The sequence below is a fragment of the Lytechinus variegatus genome, chromosome 2, assembly GCF_018143015.1.
Source record: "Lytechinus variegatus isolate NC3 chromosome 2, Lvar_3.0, whole genome shotgun sequence".
In the NCBI taxonomy this organism is placed as follows: domain Eukaryota; kingdom Metazoa; phylum Echinodermata; class Echinoidea; order Temnopleuroida; family Toxopneustidae; genus Lytechinus; species Lytechinus variegatus.
In genome coordinates, this window is record NC_054741.1 from 4135197 (window position 1) to 4157476 (window position 22280).

The 22280-nt window shown below is 34.4% G+C and overlaps 1 protein-coding gene and 1 long non-coding RNA gene across 2 annotated transcripts in view; one reads left to right on the forward strand and one right to left on the reverse strand.

Moving 5' to 3' along the window:
- The window catches only part of LOC121407104 (oxidative stress-induced growth inhibitor 1-like), a 30808-nt gene extending 18387 nt beyond the window's left edge, over positions 1-12421 (forward strand). Inside the window, exons 3-6 of the mRNA XM_041598034.1 lie at positions 3617-3750; positions 4699-4890; positions 8247-8335; positions 9975-12421. Of these exons, the coding sequence (XP_041453968.1) occupies positions 3617-3750; positions 4699-4890; positions 8247-8335; positions 9975-10983 (1424 nt within the window). The 3' untranslated portion in view covers positions 10984-12421. The remainder of the gene's footprint in view (positions 1-3616; positions 3751-4698; positions 4891-8246; positions 8336-9974) is intronic.
- Positions 11346-17456, reverse strand: LOC121407106. Its single transcript, XR_005968869.1, has 2 exons — positions 13659-17456; positions 11346-12891 (listed from the first exon to the last, which is right to left on the reverse strand). It is a non-coding gene; the product is annotated as an uncharacterized LOC121407106 (long non-coding RNA).
- Positions 17457-22280: the final 4824 nt, after the last annotated feature.

Sequence of the window (22280 nt, forward strand, 5' to 3'; positions counted from 1 at the left end):
ACTCCGGGCTGAATATCAAAATGAATGGAGTAAAAATCACTGATCATGCTCTGTCATTTACTTGTTATTCCTTGTCCGATTTGAATGAAGTTTTCATTGGTCTGTTAATCTGATTTTTTATCCTCTGTTAAAAACATGCATGTCACTATTCTATTTCTTTACTAGATTATATGTTCCAAAATGGTTTTGCTGTGAAGGATAACACTCTATTAGTCTGTATTATTGGACAAATTTCCAGATTTTCTCTCGGATTTTAATTCGATCGGATGCCCGATCAGAATTGCATATTTTTTCTTGTTTTCATAAAACCACCTTTTCAAGCATGGAATGGGCTGAAAGTGTCTGGATAAAGTCTATATCTTCATAACATCCATTTAATAAATATGTAAAAGTAGTTGGTGTTTTACCACTACTTCTGATACTCTGAATCTCCGATACTGTCAAATGAAAGGGGGCCTATTAAAAAAAAAGAACAATTGGAAACTGCAAACAATCAAAACATACTGCAGGAAACCAAAGAAAATCTAGGAAAATCAAGAAAGCCCTGGCCAATGAAATAAAATTCATGAATTGCAACATTTTCCAGACCCCGAAGCTGTGCTATGGTTTTTTTTGTCCCTGGATTTGGAAAAAAAGCAGGTTATGATAACAATGAGAGCAACATTCCCGAGTTTAATGTTGCATGCAATCAAAAAGTAAAGTAAACATTAAATGATTTATTTTGCTGTATGAATCACTTGCATGACATTCACATTTTCAATTAATTTTGAATTTATAAAAATAAATTGACAAGTAGTACAGTTCAGGTTGTTTGGATACAATAAAGTGCATATAACAGAATTTCAAGGTTTAAAAAAGTCAAGGTATTATTGTCTGCCCTCGTACAATGTACAATGTATGTATTACTTTGTATGATTGATGCAGACTTGCAGAGGGGATGGGCCATGGTCTGTAATCAACAAACTCTGACACATATTATTAAAGGGGTACCTACATGAGTACTGTACAGTGTACATGTATGTACTCATGGCTGAAAATAGTATGATTTGAGCTGATAAAGAAAATTCAGTTTAAAAAATGCTTGAAATTTCATCAAAATCAAGGACAAGGAATATCAAAGAACTATTCAGTTCTACAGTGCGTACAGTGTATAAAAAAACGGGACAGATTTGAAATGTCTATAAAATTTTTGTTTCAAATTATGATCTCTATATTTTGGTGTCAATACGTGCTCTGGAGTCTTATCCTTCAAATGCCATTAAAATAATTTAGTTTCGTTCATGCTTGAGCGAACATGGAATGTTTTTGTCTGGGGTAAAAAAGGAGGCTTGCGCCCAAATGGCATAAAATGATCAATACATGTATGACGGTCGGACTTCTTGCTAATCAGCAGACTTCCTCTTAACCTTTTCATTATCTTTGCCATAATTTTTGAATTATACGGTCAAAATTCATTTCCAAATCCACTTATTTGCTTGAATAGTTCTGTTGTTGTTCCTTTTTAGTATGTGCTCTTTTAGCTTTGAATATTTCTTCTTTAGGCCAGAACGTTACTTTTTTCAAACCAAAGTATGGGAGATCAAGCGTTTTTTTCTTCAAATCCTTTCATTGTGTGCTACAATGGTTATGGTGCCTTTGAACAGTGGCATACTGAGGGGTGGGGGCCTGGGGTGCTCCCCCCCCCCCAATAAAAAAAATCATGACCAAATAAAAAAGTGGAAAGGAAAATAACAGAAAACATAGAAAGTGAAATATGATCATTTTCTGAATATTATGTCAAAATAAAAAAATTTGATATTTTAATAAAAAAGTGGAAATGTTTGCTTCCTCGCTTCACAACTTATTAATACATTTTATTCGATCTGCCATATCTAGCTCACAAAGTTGACTCAATACACCATTGGCATTGAAAGACATGAATCCTTTCCTGTTTGTCCTGTCAAGCACATAATTAAACGTGGTGAAGGATTCAATAACCCCTATGAAAATAGGATTCCTGCCTTTTATACGTACCATAACATAATTTGTTTCACATAATAATTATTAAAGGTAAAATAACATAATTTTTTCACATTTATAATAAAAGGATTTGAATAATTACAAATTCTCCCAATGAATAATGCAAATCTTCTTACTTGGGTTGACAAAAGTCTCTTCTTTTCTTAATTATGAAGGAAAATTCAAAAGGAAAAAGATGTTTAAATGAAAAACCATATAATTCAGGAAAATAAATAAATTTGTAAATGAAATTTGACAGCATAATTTGAAAACTACTGTATGGCATAGATAATCAAATTTCCCATTTCTGCCATTTTGGCGCAAGCCTCTTTTTGTACAAAAACGTCCTGTGTTTGCTTAAGCATGAACAAAATTTATTTTTTTTGAATGGCATTTCAAAGATAAGATCTTAGAGCATCTATATTTGAAACAAATTTTTTATAGACTTTTCAAAACTGTCCCGTTTTTTTTAAACGCACTGTATACATTCTCTTTATATGAAATGATTATTAAAAGCTAATCTGGGGCCCGTTGCATAAAACTTTTTACCTGGGAAAACTCAGGTTGTTTTTACCGGAGTTTTTGCCCTGTGTTAAAGTAAATGGCAGAAATCAGACTAACCTTAGTTTTCAGTTTTTACCAGAGTTTTCTCAGGTAAAAAGTTTTATGCAACAGGCCCCAGATTTTCTCTGTTTTTAATATTGAAGTGCAATTAAACTGTCCATGTGTAGGGATGTATACGCCCCGGGGCTGCCGTCAAGGCGTCAACATTTAAATCTTACAGGGTTAAGTTTTTGATATATGTCATCATAACCTAGAAAGTATATGGACCTAGTTTGTAAAATTTGGACATACATGTACAATGTACATGTAAGGGTAATCAAGTATTACTGTACATCCTGCCAGAGTTTCAGGTCACATGACTATTAAGGTCACAGGTCATTTACATGTACATGTAGGGCAATGAACTTAGACCATGTTGGGGGAAATCAATATCGAAATCCTAACCAAGGTTAAAGGTTAAGTCCACCCCAGGAAAATGCTGATTTGAATAAATAGAGAAAAATCAAACTAGCATACTGCTGAAAATTTTTAAGGTCAGTGTTGGGGTATTTGTTTTATTGGCATCATAACTAATAGAAAGTTTATGGGTCTAGTTAATGAAATGTAAAAATAAGGTTTTTAAGTCCGAATGGTTGTTTTGCACGTGTACATTATGTACATGTATATGTAGGTGACATGACCATGGTCAAATGCCGTTATGGATCAATGGTCATAGTATTTTATTATTATAATAAATACAAATTTTCTTTTTTTGGAGCTGTTTTCAAAGTCAGCAATGCTGCTGTATCGAATCGCGTAGTGCAGACGAGACTGCCAGTGGCATTCCTCTTGTTTTGATTATAAAGATGTACGTGCACAGCCCTGTTTGCTCTTTGGCCCTACATGTACATGTATTTTGGTGAAAGGAAATTGGTGCATTTTCCCAATTTGGTTTTTAAAAGAGTGACCTTTCCATGAATGATTTGTAATATTCATAAAATTGTATGAAAACCACAATTTTGATGAGCTTTGCCCTGCCTCATGGTAATGGAATGTTTAAATGATTTTTTTTCAGGTAATGGCCCATCTGGGATCTGTCTGTCATATATTTTGTCTGGTAACTGGCCATACTTCACGGGCGAGCCACATCCAAACCCTATATTGCAACTCAAACTTGAAGGGAATGAACACCAGTCTATTTTAGAATGTGTAAGTATGACATTGGATTCATTTCAAGGCAAATAATAATAATATTGAACTTCATCAAGTCATCAATACTTATCTTTTCTCTTTTATTGGCAGCATTCTCTGATGCCCATCTACAGTTGAAATTGAATATCCATCTTTGAATGAATTTAATCTTTTTCATATGGCAACTAGATAAGTTTGGTGTTTCATAAAGCTGTTTGTAAAGTTACGCACAACTTTACGAATGACTGGAACATGTTCATATACGTAAGTCAGCTACATAGGGATATATCATAGCACAAGAAAACTGGCCCAAGATGTTATTTATCTGTTGATGTATTACATGTATGTACCAAAAGCTTGCCCAACATAGCATGAGGTGATGTGTAGAACCAGACTGGATGTTGTGTTTTGTCTGTTCATTGATGATACTTGTAGACTTGTGGAATACCACAGCAATTGGTGAAGTACAGTACTATCATAGGACAATGTAGCCAAGTTGTGATGATAAACACAAAACAATACATGTACTTCTTACAGTATGTTATTCTATTATGCAGAATGGATACCCTTTTTATGCACTTTTAAAACACTTTTGAACAGTTTAAAAGAATAAAAACCTTATAAATGCAGGCTTACATGTACATCAATTATTCTTTGCACTTGAATAATGACTTTTAACAAAACTTCTACATTCAGATGTAAATCGCGAGATGTTACTTTACTTTGTATTGATTTTTCTATAATTAATAGAAATGTTAATGCTTTTGCATGCCCTACTTTGTGGAATAGCCTTCCTGAAGACATAAAAATATGTACCTCTGTCGAAACTTTCAAAAATCTTCTAAAAACTTTGCTATTTAACTCTTAGCTCTTTATGAGCCTTGAGCACTCTACAGAGTGGATTTGGCGCTTTACAAGTCTCATTATTATTATTATTAATATCCATTTCATTTTTATGGTATGCAGGAATTGGATAACCTAAGCGAAGGCCTTGAGGGACGCTCCCACAACCCTGTGGCCCTTCTGTTTGACACCCTGTCCCGCCCTGGGGCTGACCTGGGAGAGGATGAGAAATCTCGTTTGGAATGGCGCCACCAACAGACCAATGCTGTGGATCATATCGTACTTGGGACGGGAAAGCCAGGTGGATCGTGGTGGGTAAGTAATCAGCTGGGGTCGGCTCATGTCTGCTCACAGAGAGCAAGAAAATTATCTCCAATTGTGACTTGCCATACCAATGCCAACAATAAGGCCCCCTGAATGAATAGTTGGGTTTTGATCGAGCATGAAACAGCACATCCTGAAGCTTGATTTGTCATATTGATAAAAAAATAAGCCACACAATTACATGTACTTGAATGAATGCAGAAGATATTATGGGAGAGCTTCAGAAAGAAGGCAGAAACAAGGTTTGAAGTTCAGGTTTCACTCAAGCTTGAGATGTGCATACCGTGCAGTCTCAATGATACTTCCAAGCAGTCCACAAAAAAGGTGTTGAATCTATTGTAAATGTACCCTGTCTTTTATTCAACTTTACAACTCATTCAGATAAGCTAGCTTTCTGATTCATACATTTTGGCTAATATTAACAGAGAACCTTTCCTGGTGATTTATTTGTTGGTTTTGGGGTGGCTGGTCACAATTGTATTTCAACATTTGATATTTGTTGCATGCAACTTTGCATACATGTATATTTTCGGGGATGAAAATTAGGGATAGACTCTAGTTATTTTGGCTCATTTTGAGTGATGGAATTAGGAGATAAAGTATGAATAAACTCATATTTTTGTTTCATCTTTCCACTCCTGAACTGATAAATTTTAGCATTCTTTTGTATTCTTGACACAAATTACTTCTTTAAAATATGTCCCTTTGTAGTGCAAACAGGTTTCCCAAATTATTTTGATTTAACATAAAAGTCAAATTAATTGGACACTGACTTCAGAAAACGGCAACTTCTATGCGATGTATACATGTGCGTAGTATATACCAGTAATTTGTAAAACAAATGTCATTATGTCAGTTGTATTTTTTACCATCTGGATCACACTCACTGTTGTAATGTTCAAGTGCACAAATTGATATCATATTCTTTGAATTATGCAGGTACTACTCTACTAGACACCATCTATAGTTTTGTTACAGTACATGCTTCATTAGATCTATTTGATTCTTCACATGCTATCATCAATGTCAATGTTCCAATAACTGTTAGGCTGCTTAGGCCATTGCTGCTTTAGAAAACCTCTATATGTCGACAAGAACTCCTCAATATGCTAATTATTAAAGTCACAAAGTATTCACAGTGTAGGACATATCATATATATGTGCATAAGAATTTTGCTTTCATTGATTTGAGAAATATATTTTCCCAATGTATACACAACTCACGAATATTAAGACTCAACAGGTGGTTTCAGACCGCCTCGAAGTTCGTCAATTCCAGGTATTTTCTGATCGGGAAAATTACCCCGATCAGAAAATACCAGGTAATATTGGCAATGTGAAAGCAAATTATGTGTAATATCCCTGAAAGAAAATACCCACTAAATAGTAGGTACTTATCAAAATTACATGAACTTTCACAGGGATTTTTCCAAGGTCGCAGGTATTTTGGCAATGTGAAAGCAATTTACGGGAACTTTTAGCCTAGTGTGTAGTTGGGCTCGTGCGCCTTGGGTGGCTGCTGAGCTAGTTATTATGAATCTCGCGCCTCGCTTATCAGACCATACTGCACATGCTCGTAACTTCAGGAACTTATCCCTAAGGGTATGTTTTAGGGAGGTGTGAATGCAGGAATAATTAACACTAATTACAGTGATTTTTTTAATCTAAAAAAGTTCTTGTAATTTAACGGGGATTCTTGTGATCGAGGCGGTTTGAAACCACATAACAAGTCCATTAACAGCAGGTCTATTATTTACAGTCCATTGCATGAACCTGTTTAAGGTTTTTGACTACAGTAGTATAGTGATCCAAGGACTTGGAGTACATATAAAAAAATGGTGCCAAGGTCTGCACCTTTATCACGTTTCAGACTTCAGAGTGAGATGACCTAATTCCTTTTCTTCTTTTTTTGCGGGTCAGTTAGTCTTTTACATGCATGTGATTGTGTACTTTTTTTTTTTGTCTGAATTTTCAGTAGAGTGACAGAATACAGACCCCAAATGTATTTTATAGTCAATACAATTACAGAATGCATTATTGTAATCACTTGATTTTTTTTCCTTTACACTTTTATTTCATAATTGTATGGATGGGAAATGAGCCACATGTACTAGATGAAATTGATATTTGAATGATAAAAGGCTGTATGTACATACTAATTTTTATGAAAAATAACATTGAGATTGTACCTTTCAACTTGTTCATACATTCATTTTGCCACATTTTCTAATACTTTTCTACTAGATTCTTTTATGGTCTCATAAACAAATGAGAATTTAGGAGAAACTAAATATTATTGGCACTCCTTCAATAAGAAACAAACCTTTGAACCCAAATCTATGAGTTTGTTCTTAATACAAACAGTGGTAGATTGTAGATGCCATTAAATCTGCATTCAAAATATTGATATTTCCTCACAATATGTAGAGACAGCTGTCACTTAAAATAGACTGTACACACTTGAAGATAGTACTTCTATCTAGATATAGGTGTCACGTAAAAGAGGAAAATATTGAACCATTTTACAAACAAATATGGATATTTGTATTCCCAAAGAATTGTATTAAGAATGATGCAAATGTGCCATTGTCAAGCAAGTGTATGTATAAAAATTTCATTGTATAAGCCCACATGTACATGTACATGTAGTTACAAAAAAAAAGAAGAAAGCCTTTTAATTTATAGCTTTTGATAGGGGATTATGCTTCCAGGATTAATCACGCCATTTGTAATATCCATATTTTATCCTAGGATTTTAATAGGATTATCTGAAATTCTGAATATTTGTAATATTTGCTGACCATATTTTTCATGGATGCCTTGCAAATACTGGCATTGGTTAAAAAACAATATTGGAAAACAAAATGCCATTTCAATCAATATTTCCATGCATCCCAGTCAAAATCTTCAAATATTTTTACTTTTTAGGAAAGGAGACAGATAAAACTGGAGTGTGAGAGAGAAATACTTTGCTTTATTATTGATGTTAGGTAATACCATGTATGTACATTACAACATGTACATTCACAATATGTTATTGATACCACCTATGATCTACAATGTACATATGTATATCTGTTTGCTAGATACCATGTTTTATTCTAATATATAGAAGTAGGTCTATTTTTCCATTATTTTGTCTTTGATTATATGTTAAGACATTATTATACATGTAGTTTTGATAGGGACTGAATAGTATTTTGTGTCATTTAAGCACAGATCTGCTTGCCAATCAAAATATAATTGCAATGTTCTTACCACTGTTGTCATTATACCTTTGGTGTCGTTGAGGACAAAACAAAACTGTTCTCTAACTACATTAATTTTTTTATCTTGTTTCTGATTAGGAAATGGATGACTCTGTATTGACCCTTAGTCTTGGAGCATGGATGGAGATGCCTGACATGAGCTTTGATGAATGGGCAGCTGAGTACAGGTACACAAATAACGTGCAGTTTCCTTTCATTGATTATCCTTGTTGATTTCGAAAGACAGATAAAACGTTTGCCCGAGAAATAAGTTTTCCAGGCATTTTGATGTAGGCCTAACTCATTTTATCTTGTCAATCTCATGACTCACAATATGTAACTGAAAATGAACGTCATAGGAGTACATGTATTTGAATGCCTACCATTTCATGATGCTTCTCACAGTCTCATCTTTGCTTGTCAAATAATATTTTCGTACCTTTCCAGAGCTTGAATATTGTTAGGTTTTTTTTGCCCGATGAATTTATCAATTACTCAATAGAATAACTAAGACAGACCAAATTTTCTTGTGATTTTGATTTTTTATTACAAAGAATTCAATCATCAGTCATGCTCATTATTTATACCACTACATGAGGTTTGTATGCCTAAAGCTTGAACACTTATGTGGACCTCCATACTCACAAAAAAATGAGTGAAGCCAAAACTATTCTTGATCTTAAAAGTATTACAGGGATTTCTTACATGCAGGAAATGGCCTGAACTATTATCCCAAGCATAGGGGTATCAAGATAATTGATTTTTCCGAGAATCAAGGTCCTTCTCCCAAGATTTACCTATATTTTGATCTATAAATCTGATTTACCCTGGTCTGGTTACTTTGGACTATTGAATGAATCAAGAGGTCTTCTTTGGTCAATATATGGATGGGTGCTCTTTTATTTGCTTCTGCTCACGGAACCTTTGATTTGGGATTAGGTTATTGATATCAGTGGTGATTACCATAAGATTACTGTTAAGAAAATTTGACAAATTAGAGCTTGGTATCTGTATTTTGGTGGGAGCTACTTGTGCATGTACATGTTCATGGGGGTATACAGCATGTCGAATACAAAGAATTTTATCTGTGGTTTTAAGGTTCTTACAGACAGCTCACATGTGAAATGGTTTCTGATTAAATAAGACCTTTCATCTGTGATCACATGCCTTATAAAAAAAATCACTTATCTTACATGTATATCTCCCAAAAGTTGTTTTTGCTAGTCTTGTCACAATTCTTATTATACTCTGTATTGATGTGCTAATTCAGTCATTAGATTCACTATTAATATTGCAATTGACAGATGAAAGGACATGGTGAACCAATAGAAGTACACATATTTCCTATGCATCTGGATTATAGTTGGTCTCTTGTGTTTAACCTTTGGGATTAAGAGAATTTCCAGGGTAGCATTTAATCAGAAAGGATTTTTAATAAGTCAATCAAGCGACATGTTCTAAACAATAAACAAAGATACTTAGCTCAGATTTTTCAGTCTTTGCATGCCTACATGTAAAAGTTTCTGATTGAGACTGCATGTCTCATTGTATAGGAATGAGAGCCTGCTGATCATGTACAGTAAAAGTGTGTCAGTTCTTTATCTTTGGAAATTGTTATGATGGAGGAACAAAAACTGCCTTGCCAAGGAAAAGGATAAAGAAGTACCGTGATCAACCTAAGTGGTTTGTGACTTGTGATTATTGATAGTAATGATGATATTGGATATTTACACATTCACCAAATTTATTGTAGAGTATCATTCTTTTTCTGATTACGAGATGAAGATTGACCATGTACTCTGTGCTTTAACTTACTTTTCTTAACAGGGAAATACACAAGGACACCATGGTGGTGAACAACCAACAAAGAGCGACATTGTCTGAGGTGGCACACTACTATCAAGATTACGTCAAGACCAAGAAGCTGGATGACAACTTTGTGCCTTACACCAAGGTTCTTTCTATCCGTCGTCTCAAGGGCCGACGTGTCATCAATGATGAAAGTGGAGAGCCGGAGATCCGATGTCAGCGATGCTGTAAGCTGGAGGGAGAGAATCTCTTTGAGGTCAAAGGTGAGCACATCGACCCCCATTGTGGTTGCCGGCAACAGTTCACTGTGCTGTCTCCCAACGTTGTTCTTGCAACAGGGATGATGGGGAAACCGAATCGGCTGAACGTTCCGGGAGACGAATTCCGGTATGTGAGGTACGACCTGAAGTACCTTGAGTCTGCCATTCAGGAAGGGGAACTTAGTTGTCAGTCCTATCCTGTTCTGGTGATAGGGTCGGGACTCTCTGCTGCCGATGCCATTTTGATGGCTCGGAATGCAGGAGTGCCAGTTGTCCATGTCTTCCGGAGATCACCATGGGATTCTGCAATTTCCCTCAGCAAACTGCCCAAGGTTGTGTACCCAGAGTACTATCGAGTCCTGCAGATGATGCGAGGGGAGCTCAAGGAGGAGGGGTACACGCCATTTCCAAAGCACCAGGTGCTAGATTTCAGCAGGGACTTCTTGGTTACCATATCAGGTAGCGATGTAACACAGCATGTGGCTGTCTCAATGGTCACCGTCTTGATAGGAGCCAAGCCGGACCTGTCTTTCTTACCTGGTGGAGGGGTTAGCCTGGGTGAAGAAAGCAGCGACATCAACTGCAAGAATAATCCTGTAAGTGTTGATCCCATAACCATGGAGACAGAGGCGGAGCCTGGGCTGTATGCCATGGGTCCTTTGGTTGGCGACACATTTGTTCGATTTGCCTCTGGAGGAGCCCTGGCGATTGCCAGTCACCTCGTAAAGAAGAAGTGTTGTCAGAATTCATGCTGTATGAGCTCCTAACACAAATATGGAGATTGTCAAAAAATGTTGATATTTATCAGTGTTTGATTTGCTGACTATTAAACAGAGTCATTTTATGGAAAATAGTATTTTTGATATGTAGTTTAATATCTTAAGAAACATTAACATCAATTTATCTAAATTCACATGTTTTATTTGATACAAATTCCCAGTGAGCACTTGTTTTCCGTTATCCATGCAAAATTTTGAGGGAAAAGTGTTTTATATTATGCTGCTGTTACAGTACTTTTCAGACGGTGGTATTTTGTCTGAAAAATCTTTATACCACTTTACCAGACATATTTTGTTGGTATGATCAATGCCAACTTTTCTCTTGTTTATATTATGTTTTTCTCCTTGAATTTGAATTCAATTTTCATTCATCGACATACACATACATGTAACATGCAGACTTTTTTAAAAAGTCACATTGTTCTCTATGTCTCTAAACTGTCTAAATTTCACTTTTCTTTAATGCTTTTTGTTATTTGTTTTATATGGAACTGAATGTTACTTCCTTTTATATGATTTCGTTTTTTATTCAGTAAGGGGGAGATGTAAGTGCCTTTAATTAGCTTACTATTTGTAGAAAATGCAGAAATTTTTGTGGTTTCATGAGACCATTTTGACCCTTATCTAACTTTGCCAATGTAGTTAAATATTTCAAAGGCATGTATACTGAGCATCCAGCCTATAATTCTGGATGCAAAGGGATTTTGGGGGGTAAATTTACAATATGATTCTATCATGCATCCATGGATTAAAATTCCAAAAATATTTCTCTTATCTTGACTAAGACAAAGGCTGTTTTGGTTAGAGGAAGCCCAGTCGAATGAAAGGTGAGAGTAGTGCTGGACTCCAACTTTCCTCCAACCAAGATACTCCTACTGGTTTCGAGGAGTATCTTCGTTGGAGGAAGATCAGATTAACTCTGTCCAGACTGGCACTACTCCAAACTTTTCTCCGACTGTGCTTTCTCGGACGCTTCAGGCGACCAAAACGGCCTTTGTCTTGGTCATGATAATCTTTGGAAATTTAATTCATGCATATACGCCAACTAGGAACCCACATCTGATCAAAGCTTATGATAGACATGTGAAGAATAACAAAAATAGATTAGCAATAGTTATTTTTATTTTATTATTGGACATATGACAAACAGTACAATAATCACACCAAAAATGACTAAGAATGGTATTTCTATAGAATTTATATTAAGCAAGACCCATTTTGCCTGTCAAACAGTAAACCATTAAGTTTTTATATTATTCTTTACAAATGTTGAATGTGATGAGCTAATTAAAGTAAAATTTGTTTTTGAAATCAGTTTGGAAGGAGAAGTGATGTAGCTGTAATATGTACATGTACATGCATAACAGTAGGGATGATCTGACTTTCAATATTTTTAATTGTACAATAAATGGGAATACTGTATGTATATAATTGAACTTATTGAAGTTTATTTATATGGTTCTTTTGTAACTTAGGTATCGAATTGTTTTCTAATTTAAGTTTATGTAGTGAAATTATCCAGGAATTTTTTTTTTCTACATTTATGAAAAATTGTGTTTTTGCAACTGTCCAATTTAAGAAATAGAGAGAGAGACAGGGGAGGGGGGGGGGGGGGGGTCATTCTTGTATGTATAATTGTGCCTCTGTTGTCTTCTTTTATAGAGTCTTATTTTATAATTTGGGGGATTTTGATAGATTTTGCAGTACTTAAACAGCTTTTTACTTTTTAGGTTGGATTTGGGAAATGAAATAACCATTTACTATTGAGTAATTTCATGTACAAGTTATTCAAGGCTAGTATTGTGTCCGCTTGCATAGCAGTTTACTATTTAGTTTACAACTGTGAATAGGCTTATTGATTTCCTAACTTTACCCCTCATATACTATTCTAGTCACCTGGTCTTTAACTTCCAGGCCTTCTAAAGGTATTCTGAACATTGTCTTTTCTCCATATTTTATCTTATCTCAGAGATATGACAAAATCGGTATTCTGGTGGATGTCATAACTTTTGTCACAAAAATTGTCATAAATTTTGTCTCTTCTCTTTAGCGCGCAGCAAAAATACGCGGCTTTAAATGCGCGTAATCCTTTTATACAAGCAAAAGTTATGACAGGGGGTAGCAGTCATAAATTTTGTCATATCTTTTAGTACCAAATATCCCGATACCCTGCCGACTGAATGTCAAGCAAATAATTATATTATTTAGATTAGATTGTGGTATTAGTTTCACTCATCTTCCATGACAATTTTCAAAATTATTTTTTCATGCTACAATTAGTTAGGCCCTACATATGTATTCCTCCTTTTTTTCTCTGTTTTCCTTACTTTTCTACTTCTCCTTTAAAATTCTTCACAGCTCCCTGTCTCTCTTTGTAATTAAGCGCATCAATATACGCGTAGTTGCGCGATGCCAGCAACTGTTTTGGGGATACGCCCTACTTGACACGGGGCTTTCCTATTGGCTAGAAGGGCTCCAACTGGGAACTAACGATGATTTTGATTGGTTTGCTTCCGAAAAGATGGGTGGGAACTTTGAGAGATATGACAGGGAAAAGACAATGTTCAGAATACAGATTTGTGACAATCATAGCGGTGTCACATCTCGGAGAGAAATGACAAAATTTATGACAAAAGTTATGACAGAGTTACAGAATACCACACCTGGTCTTTATGTATACAAAATGCCTTTCTTTCTTAGAATTTGAATAATTTGCCGGGAAAGCTTACACATCATCCTCATTTAAAAATGTTAGTGCTCATCCTAATGAAAAGTCGCAAAGGTCATTGAGAATCAATAGTAGATCATGAGCCAATCGTGAACTGGCTTATTATTGGCTTTTCGGCTTAAGATTTTATATTTGGAGTCTGGAATTGATTTTCTGTATACTGTAGGGAAACATCTCCTAGATTAAGTCAATAAATTGCAGAGATATTCATGTAGACTTTATGAAAAATGATGGTTCAGGACAAGGTTTTTTCTCACTTTTTTTGCACAGTACTTAAGATTATCATTTTGTATTCTTTGGTTTCTTTATAATTTTATAATTTTGATTTTGATAATCTTTTTTGATACCTCAATTCAGTTTCCTTCCCTATGTGTTTATTCTTATTCGAGAGGACTTTAATTGTATTCATTTGATTATTATTTTTGTATTTCTTCCTTAAAGTTTTCTCTTCAGCCCACTTTATTCATTAATTTTGTTAGGAATGGGAATAGGTACAATATCAAGTATTTGTTATTAAAGGTTAACAAATTGTGCTGAATGAAAATTTGTGATTTTGTTTTTCATCTCTAAGCTACAGGACCTACATGTCCATGTACATGTTTCCATTTTGTTAAATTCTTTCAATCATAAATTGTTGAAAAGTAATTCAAAAAATGTTTTTTCAGTAAATTATCACACGACTGTCTCATTTTAGTGGCTAGAATTCTTCACAGTAAAATAGAGTCAGGAAATCATTTAGGTGTGACAAGTAGAAGGGAAAAAGGAAACCCAAGGAAAGAATCAATTTCATAGGACGGAGTAAAATGAGAGGAGCAATTTAAAACAATTTTCATATAAATCAGTTGTAAAATATGAAGAGAGTTTAATATAGAAGTTTGAAGTCTTTTTGAAGTTTGAAAACACTTTCTTTCTGTAGGGATCCTCAAATTGGTGCACATGCTTCAAAATGGCTGATATTGTGGACAGCCATCTCTCCATTTGTTTTAAAACTATATACAAATTTTTCAAATTTTGCATTTGATTTTCCATATTTCGGATTACCTCCTCCTCATGCCTAACATTTGTTGTGTTCTGAAGGTGGAAAGATGCCTTTTGGAAGACAACATTTGGTGAATATTTGGAAATACGTGCACTAAACAGAAGGGGAGTTGTCTACAAAAATCAGCAATTTTGAATCATGTTTGTCAATTTGAGGATCCCTGAAGAAAAATTGCAACAAGTCTTATCAAGCTTTGATAAACTCTCTTTTAATTTTAATACCTATTTTGACAAAACAACTTATTGTCTCATCTTACTCTTTCTCCTCAGATTGATTATCTCCTTGGGTTTGGGTCTTTACTTTGAAAAACCTTTGTGATTCTGAGTAAAGTGCATTGTATTTTTCCACCAAGCAAATCTCGGTTAAGATGTGGTCAAGTACAGTGTATTATAGAGTACCGAGAGTGAAGACGTCAAAAATAACTTTTTATTTTGTATTTCCTTGTTTTTGATACCATATTTTGGTAGAGCATGATGAAAAAAACCCACAACCCAAAATTGGTGGGAATAGGTCTATGGGGCTCCAAGATACATGTATGACCTTATGAATACATATTAGTCCCGTTAAAGTCAATGTATTATATGTGCCTGGTTCAAGAACTAGCCCAATAATACATTGACTTCAATGGGGCTAATTACTTATTCATGATCATATCTTGGAACCCTATGGACCGATTACCACCTAATTTGGGTTGTGGATTTTTCATCATGCTCAATCAAAAAACGATGACATGCAAAAATGGAAAATTGATGATGTCCTTCAGTACTCATTTTGCTTTATAAGCAATAGAAATTTGAAATGTAGGCGTTATCGTTCTCAGAATCTCTCATGTGTCGAGTGTCATCTTTATTAGATATGGCAAAACTACAAATATTATTACCTGTACATGTATAATGTGCATAATTCTTACTGATTATTTTGGTACCAAAGTCTCAAAATGGCCAAAAAAGTGAGTTACATCCTTCTATTAGTCAACTCCTATTGCTCTTACATAATTTTATATGACAAGCTGCCAGTTTGAGTACTATGTACATGAATATAGATTAGGGAAAGTTCATCTGTAGAATGATGATGATGATTATAGTCCTGTATTTACAAATAACAAGGTTGAAGTCTAAAGGTGGCAGGATTTGACTAAAGACCCTGTGCAATTTGAAAATGGAAGAGATGAAATACAACATGAAATTAGTAACACTAATTTATTGTTAATATAGTGTTTTACAGTGGGGTAAATTGTATGACCCTTTTGAATATGTTATGTAGCCTGTACAAGTTTTACAAGTTCGAAATTGTTTATTTGTTGACCTTAAAATTTGCTGCATTCATAAAATACTATGTGCCATGTTTGACAAAATGTGCCATTAGCAAATTGAAAGCTAGTTATCAGTAACTTAAATCTTGCATTTTGATTGACCAAGAGCAAAATCATCATGAACTTTTAGAAATGTATATTTTAATTTGTAACACAGCTAATGAAGCAATTTCTGTTCTGTGGTTGTGGAAAAGGAGTCTTTGATTTGCTTTTGTGCAATATTGAAATGAGAGATAGTTGATGTTTTCCTTATTTGTATTCTTTAATCTTTATTCATTTAATATCTTTTTGATGTCTACAGGTAAGAAAGATCACGGGGATAGGGTTGGTTATTGTCATATATGACATTCCTTTTTATGCTATACATATATGTTTTCTTAAGCACTCACTCATGATATTGGTAATGACATGTGGGTTTATGAATTGAAAGTTTCTACTAAAATATGTTTTATAGATTACAGATTTACATAGTGCACGTGTAACATACTATACACTCTGGTTAACTTACATAAACAGCTACAGGGTAGTTCTTATTAATGCATCTCAATATCAAATTTATTTGATAACTAACTAAAGGTCCTTATATTCTCATATTATTGTTTGTAATATGTTTATCTTTCGACAAGGTAATGTATGTACTATCCTCTATTATTATTTGAATGAAATTAATTCAGTTTGATAGTACTAAAATAAACAACAAAAAATGAAAGGCAAAATATTATTTCATTGCTGCAAGTTACTGTAGGTTGTTGTGTACACCACAGTGGTCAGAATAATGTATAAAAATCATTTAAACTGCCATCACTGCTCATAAATCGCACAAACACATTTATCTACTGGTTGTAATTCAGGCGAATGCCAGAACTTGGATATTTCTGTATATATCTTTATATTTATTGTAAGTTTTCATGGAAAAAAATTTAAATGGTGAACTATGATCAAATTTAAAATTTGTCTACATTATGTATGATTATGTGTGGGGTTGAGTGTTTTCAGACCTGGTGCCTGTTTCATAAAACTTGTTACAATAGCAAATGTGTAATAATGGTTCATACATTAGCTACTGAAATCATTCATTTTGATGTACTGATACTGAATTTGTTTATAGAAACTGATTTTGTTATTTATATAACAAGTATTTATGGAAACAGGACCGTGGAGCCTCTGCGTGTATTTGGAAATGTGAGTGGGGGGGACATAGATGTCAGATAGCTGTCTGGGAATGTGGCTGTTCTCCTGAAGTACAAAGTAAGAAGAGGAAAAACAATCTTTTTTTAGATCAAACCTGCTTGGTTAATGAGAACGGCTGTGTTCTCTTTCGATCGGGCCTTTTCCTATGCTCATCAGGAATTGTTTTTCCAGGAGTTGAATGACTCTCAATTGTGTGGGGTTGGGTGAGGGCATGTCCTAAAATATTCCAAGACATGATTTCCATACATTTTCTCCTTGTTAAAATATGCACATCAAGCCAGACATGAAATGTAAAAGCCACCTTTAAAGCCAATCATCATCTCAATTCTTTATCATCATGGTACTCTGATCCCAAAACCATGTCACAACCTGAACCCTTAACCTGTGTCTTCAGAGGAATTAAGGGTGGAGCAAATGTTGCATGGGCAATAAGTCATGTCACCCTTCAAAACCCTCAGTTTTCCATGAGAGTATAGACATGGCAGGTTTGTGAGTGATGTTAACTCTATTACCATCGCAAAGTAGTCACCTCTATTAAAGGAGAATGAAATGATTAAAACCCTCAATATCAGTTTAATTCATTTAAAAGATGAAAATCAAAGAAACAGATAAAAAAAGTTGATTGAATGCATATGAAAAATCCTATGAACATTTGAATATTGATGATCATGTAGATCCTTTAATTTGCATGCAACCAAGATCTGTGATGTCATACATGTACAATGTACATTGCTTCCCTGTACTTGTTATGTGCAAATAATCGTAAGATCATGCATTCTTCCTTTGTAAGTACATATTTGGGTGTATATTTTGAGGCCCATATTCTGAAGTCAGGTTTAACATAAACTCAGGTTTAAAGTTGTGGTTTAATTATGGCCAGCCAATTGTTACAGAAATTATTAATGGTAGAGATATCATATTTCAGCTCATTTGGCTCTCAAATCATCCATAATTTTCTAGGAAGTATTAATAGATGATTGTCTTCACCATCGATGAATCAGGAAAAGGCACGGTAAATATAAGAAACATACAACTAAAAATTTTGATACTTTTTTCTTCCCATACTTAAACCACAACTTTAAACCTGAGTTTAAGTTAAACCCGACTTCAGAATACGGGCCTCAGTGTCCAAACGGGAGAGTTGTGCATCTGTGACGTCACAGATCTTGTGCGTATTGCCAATGGGAGGATCTCCATGGCATTAGTGTTCTCGACATGCAAGTGCTCAAGTTTCGTTATGTTTGTCCAATTTTACTAAAACTTTCATTAATCTTGTTATGCTAACTTGTTCCACGGTGTCATTCACAAGTCACAGGGTGACAGTACCGTCAGCAGCTTCTTATCAAGTGATGACACAGCTAGTTCATCTTTGCAGTTGACAACATTGCCATACTCATTTACCATTATAGCAATCTCACTGTGATTGCCAAATATAGGTAACGGGTTTATATAAACGTATATGGTTATAATACAATCTATACAGTAATACACAACATTCTAGTGGTACTGACATGTTTTGTATTCTCAAGTTGTATTGGTTTTTGTTTTTTAGTCACAAATCATGAAGATGTATATTTTGCCTATTGCATAATGTGGAGACAATTTTGTTTTCAATGGTTATGAACCATTTAAATATTGACATGTGAATTGAACTGTTTTACACGTATATCAGATGTATATCAATTTATATTAATGGTTGGCAAGCAGAAGGCATTTACCAAAAATACAATGATTTTGGTAAAAGTGATGTTTGATGGTTTTTCTACCAAGCAACTCTATTCATTGCTCAAACATGAATAGTTCATTAAGCTGCATGTATGCATTTGATAATTTATGAAAGCAAATTTGATATTGTTTGTTAGGAAATTACTACAATTGATAACTTTTCTCAAAATCATTGTTTTGTAGTTAAGAACTTGTGTTTGTCAAGCCTTAATTATCTCTGATCATCTTAAGATGTCAACGCAGAAAATCAATGTCACCAAGTCTTCTGATTGTATGTACCTCATGATTAAATCAAATTGTAATAAAAATCACCATCTAATCTGTATGAATTGTTTAATTGACTGGTTCTCTTGAAGCTGTTGATTGTGACTGTGATAGAATGCAATGGGAGTTCTCCATGATGAGGTTTGCTAGTGATTTTAACCAACAACTGTAAAAAGCTACTGAAATCTCTGCATCTCATTGGTACTTAACTCTTTTGAACTGGAAATCTCTAACAAGAAGCTTCATGAAACCAGGGGGAAACATCCCAAGATGGAAATATCAATGAATATACATGTACATTTGATTATGCCCCCTCCTCCCCCCCCCAAAAAAAAATAAATGAATAATAAGTGAATAAAGGAAAGAAAAGACACTCTAGACCTGTTCTGGAGGAGGAAAAGGAAGAAGAAACAATGTTCAGGCAATGAGAGATTTTGGTCGATACTGGTTACATTTTGTAAACAAAGGACTAATGGTTTAACATTCTCTCTGAAGGACCTGGTAATTTTGATTAACATGTACATGTAATACCAAACGAATAACACAATCTGACCATTTTAGCCTGAAGCTACAAGTCTGGCTGACTAATAATAGCATGTATATTTCTACAATGATGTGATCATTGCAGGTCACTCAGATTTGATATCCATCTTAAATTGAAGCAAATAAAATTCAGGTGTTATTCAATATTCTTGGCTATCTACCCAAGATTCTACCAACACTGTTGGCAACACATTCAATGATAAAATCACATTAATGATACTTTTCATGCTTTATGCCTTGATATAATCATAACGGTATGTATAATAGACAAACCAGTCAGCTGTAACAACCAGTAGGAGAACATGACAATGCAGTTCAAGTTTAGACTTCAGCAACAGTTTTATGGGCGAATAAATCATCGGCTTATTTCCTCTTCCGCTTTAGGGAGCACCAGCTAGATCCAGGGTTCAATTTCTGGTTGGGGCAGTGTCTTGTTCATCTAATCTGAAATAAGTGATAACATTCTATTGTTTATCAGAAGAAAGAGATACTAGAAAACAATAGGTGAAGAGTATTGCTTTGTCATTGTATAATCGTAACAAACAATTGAATTGAATTGAAATGTGGAGCATTGTGGCCCAGTGGAGAAGTCTTCTGACTTTGAAACAGAGGGTCGTGGGTTCGAATCCCAGCCATGGCGTAATTTCCTTCAGCAAGAAATTTATCCACACTGTGCTTCACTCGACCCAGGTGAGATGAATGGGTACCCGGCAGGATTAATTCCTTAAATGCATGAGCGCTGAGAGGCAGCTCGAGCTAAAGCCGGGGTAATAATAATAATAAAAATGCGCCTCGGAATAGAATACTTCTAGATAGATGGCGCTATATAAATGCCTATTATTAAGTTTTATTAAGAAAACTTCATCACAGCCGAAGGCTGAATTGCAAAATTCTGTAGAAGATAAAATACAAAATATATACAATAAAACTTGCTGTATCAAAATGACATGTAAAAGTAATAAAAAAAATGATCTATGTTGAAATTTACAAAAGGAGAAGAGTACAATAATTTTATACATGGGATAACAGTAATCTTGGACAGTTGTAACCACAGTAGATTCTGTGGGGATAAAGTCAGTAATTCATAAGGTTGCATGAATAAAATAAGAAACAGAAATTATAAACAAATGGTATTTTTTTAAAGAATTGAAGATGAAATATAACTGTGCCGGAATAAAGGGGAAAATGACAAAGCTGACGATAAGGTTGGTAAAACTGCTTAAAGGGATTCTGTCAATGAGATAAGTGTATTTCACCTGGCTTACACGGAAATAAGAGATACCATAAATCTAATGATTGATTAAATAATTTCTGGTTGTACACATGGAATTAGCACATTAAACAATTATACCGACTGTTGGAATTCTCAATCCTTCAAGTTTCTCAGTTTCATCTCATCAACTTGATATGATAAACTTCACCTTGATAGGTAAAATAGAGGAAATTGGAATTGTGATGGCTTGTTCATTCCTAGAAGCCTTTTTCAGAGGGGTGTAAGATAAGGTGTAAATCTCTGAAAATATTTTTTAAAAATTTTGAATGAGAAAATGAAGGTAGAGGAACATGGGGCACAGGAATTATTTGTAAGTAGAAACTAGCGGAAATTATGTTGGAAGAAAAACTAAAATAAAGTGTTGAAATGTCTTTTTATTCGTCCCTGTCCTTTCCTCTTCTTCCCTTTCTATTTCTCTTCTCTCACTCAAATAATGATTTCTGAAGTTTGTTGTCATAACAGCACAATCTTTCTGCAGCAAATACAAGAATTGAAGAAAAGTTCACCCTAGCAAGAAGTATATTGTAAAAATACAAGAAATAAAAATATCAGTGAAGTTTTAAGGAAAATCCATCAAAGATTAAAAAGTTTTCAGATTTTTTTGTGACATCATATGCGAGCAGCGTCCCATGTATCGTGAATTTAAAAAAAAAACATGTCATCTAAAAAATTGAAAATTTTACCTGTATCTTCATTATTATATCAATAGACAAATTATTTCACACCTGATCCCGAAAGAAGGAAATTTTTAGTCATCATGAACCATTAAAATAATTAAATTTATGCATTTTATATTATATGGCAGTTGCTCTTATATAAAAAACTAAAATTTCAAATAACTTTTTTATTCTTGAATGGATTTCCTCAAACTTTCACCAATATTTTGTATTTTTTCCTGGTATTTCTAAGACAAGTTCTCCAGGGTGAACTTCCCTATAATGGCTCTAATATAACCAGACACTCACACTCACAACAAGAAATTGATGTTACCATGGACCAAGTCAGAGTAGTAGGTCCATGATGTTACTTTGCTCAACCTGTCAGCTGCATTTACTGTCCCAACTGAGATTAGCTAAGCCCACTTGCAAACAATACACTGGCCCACCTCTTTTGTATGGTTTCTTATAGGGTAGAGGTTGACATCTTTGAGGTTTTGTTTTTATTCAAACAGACAACTTATACAACATATCAAATAACAGGGATTTATTCT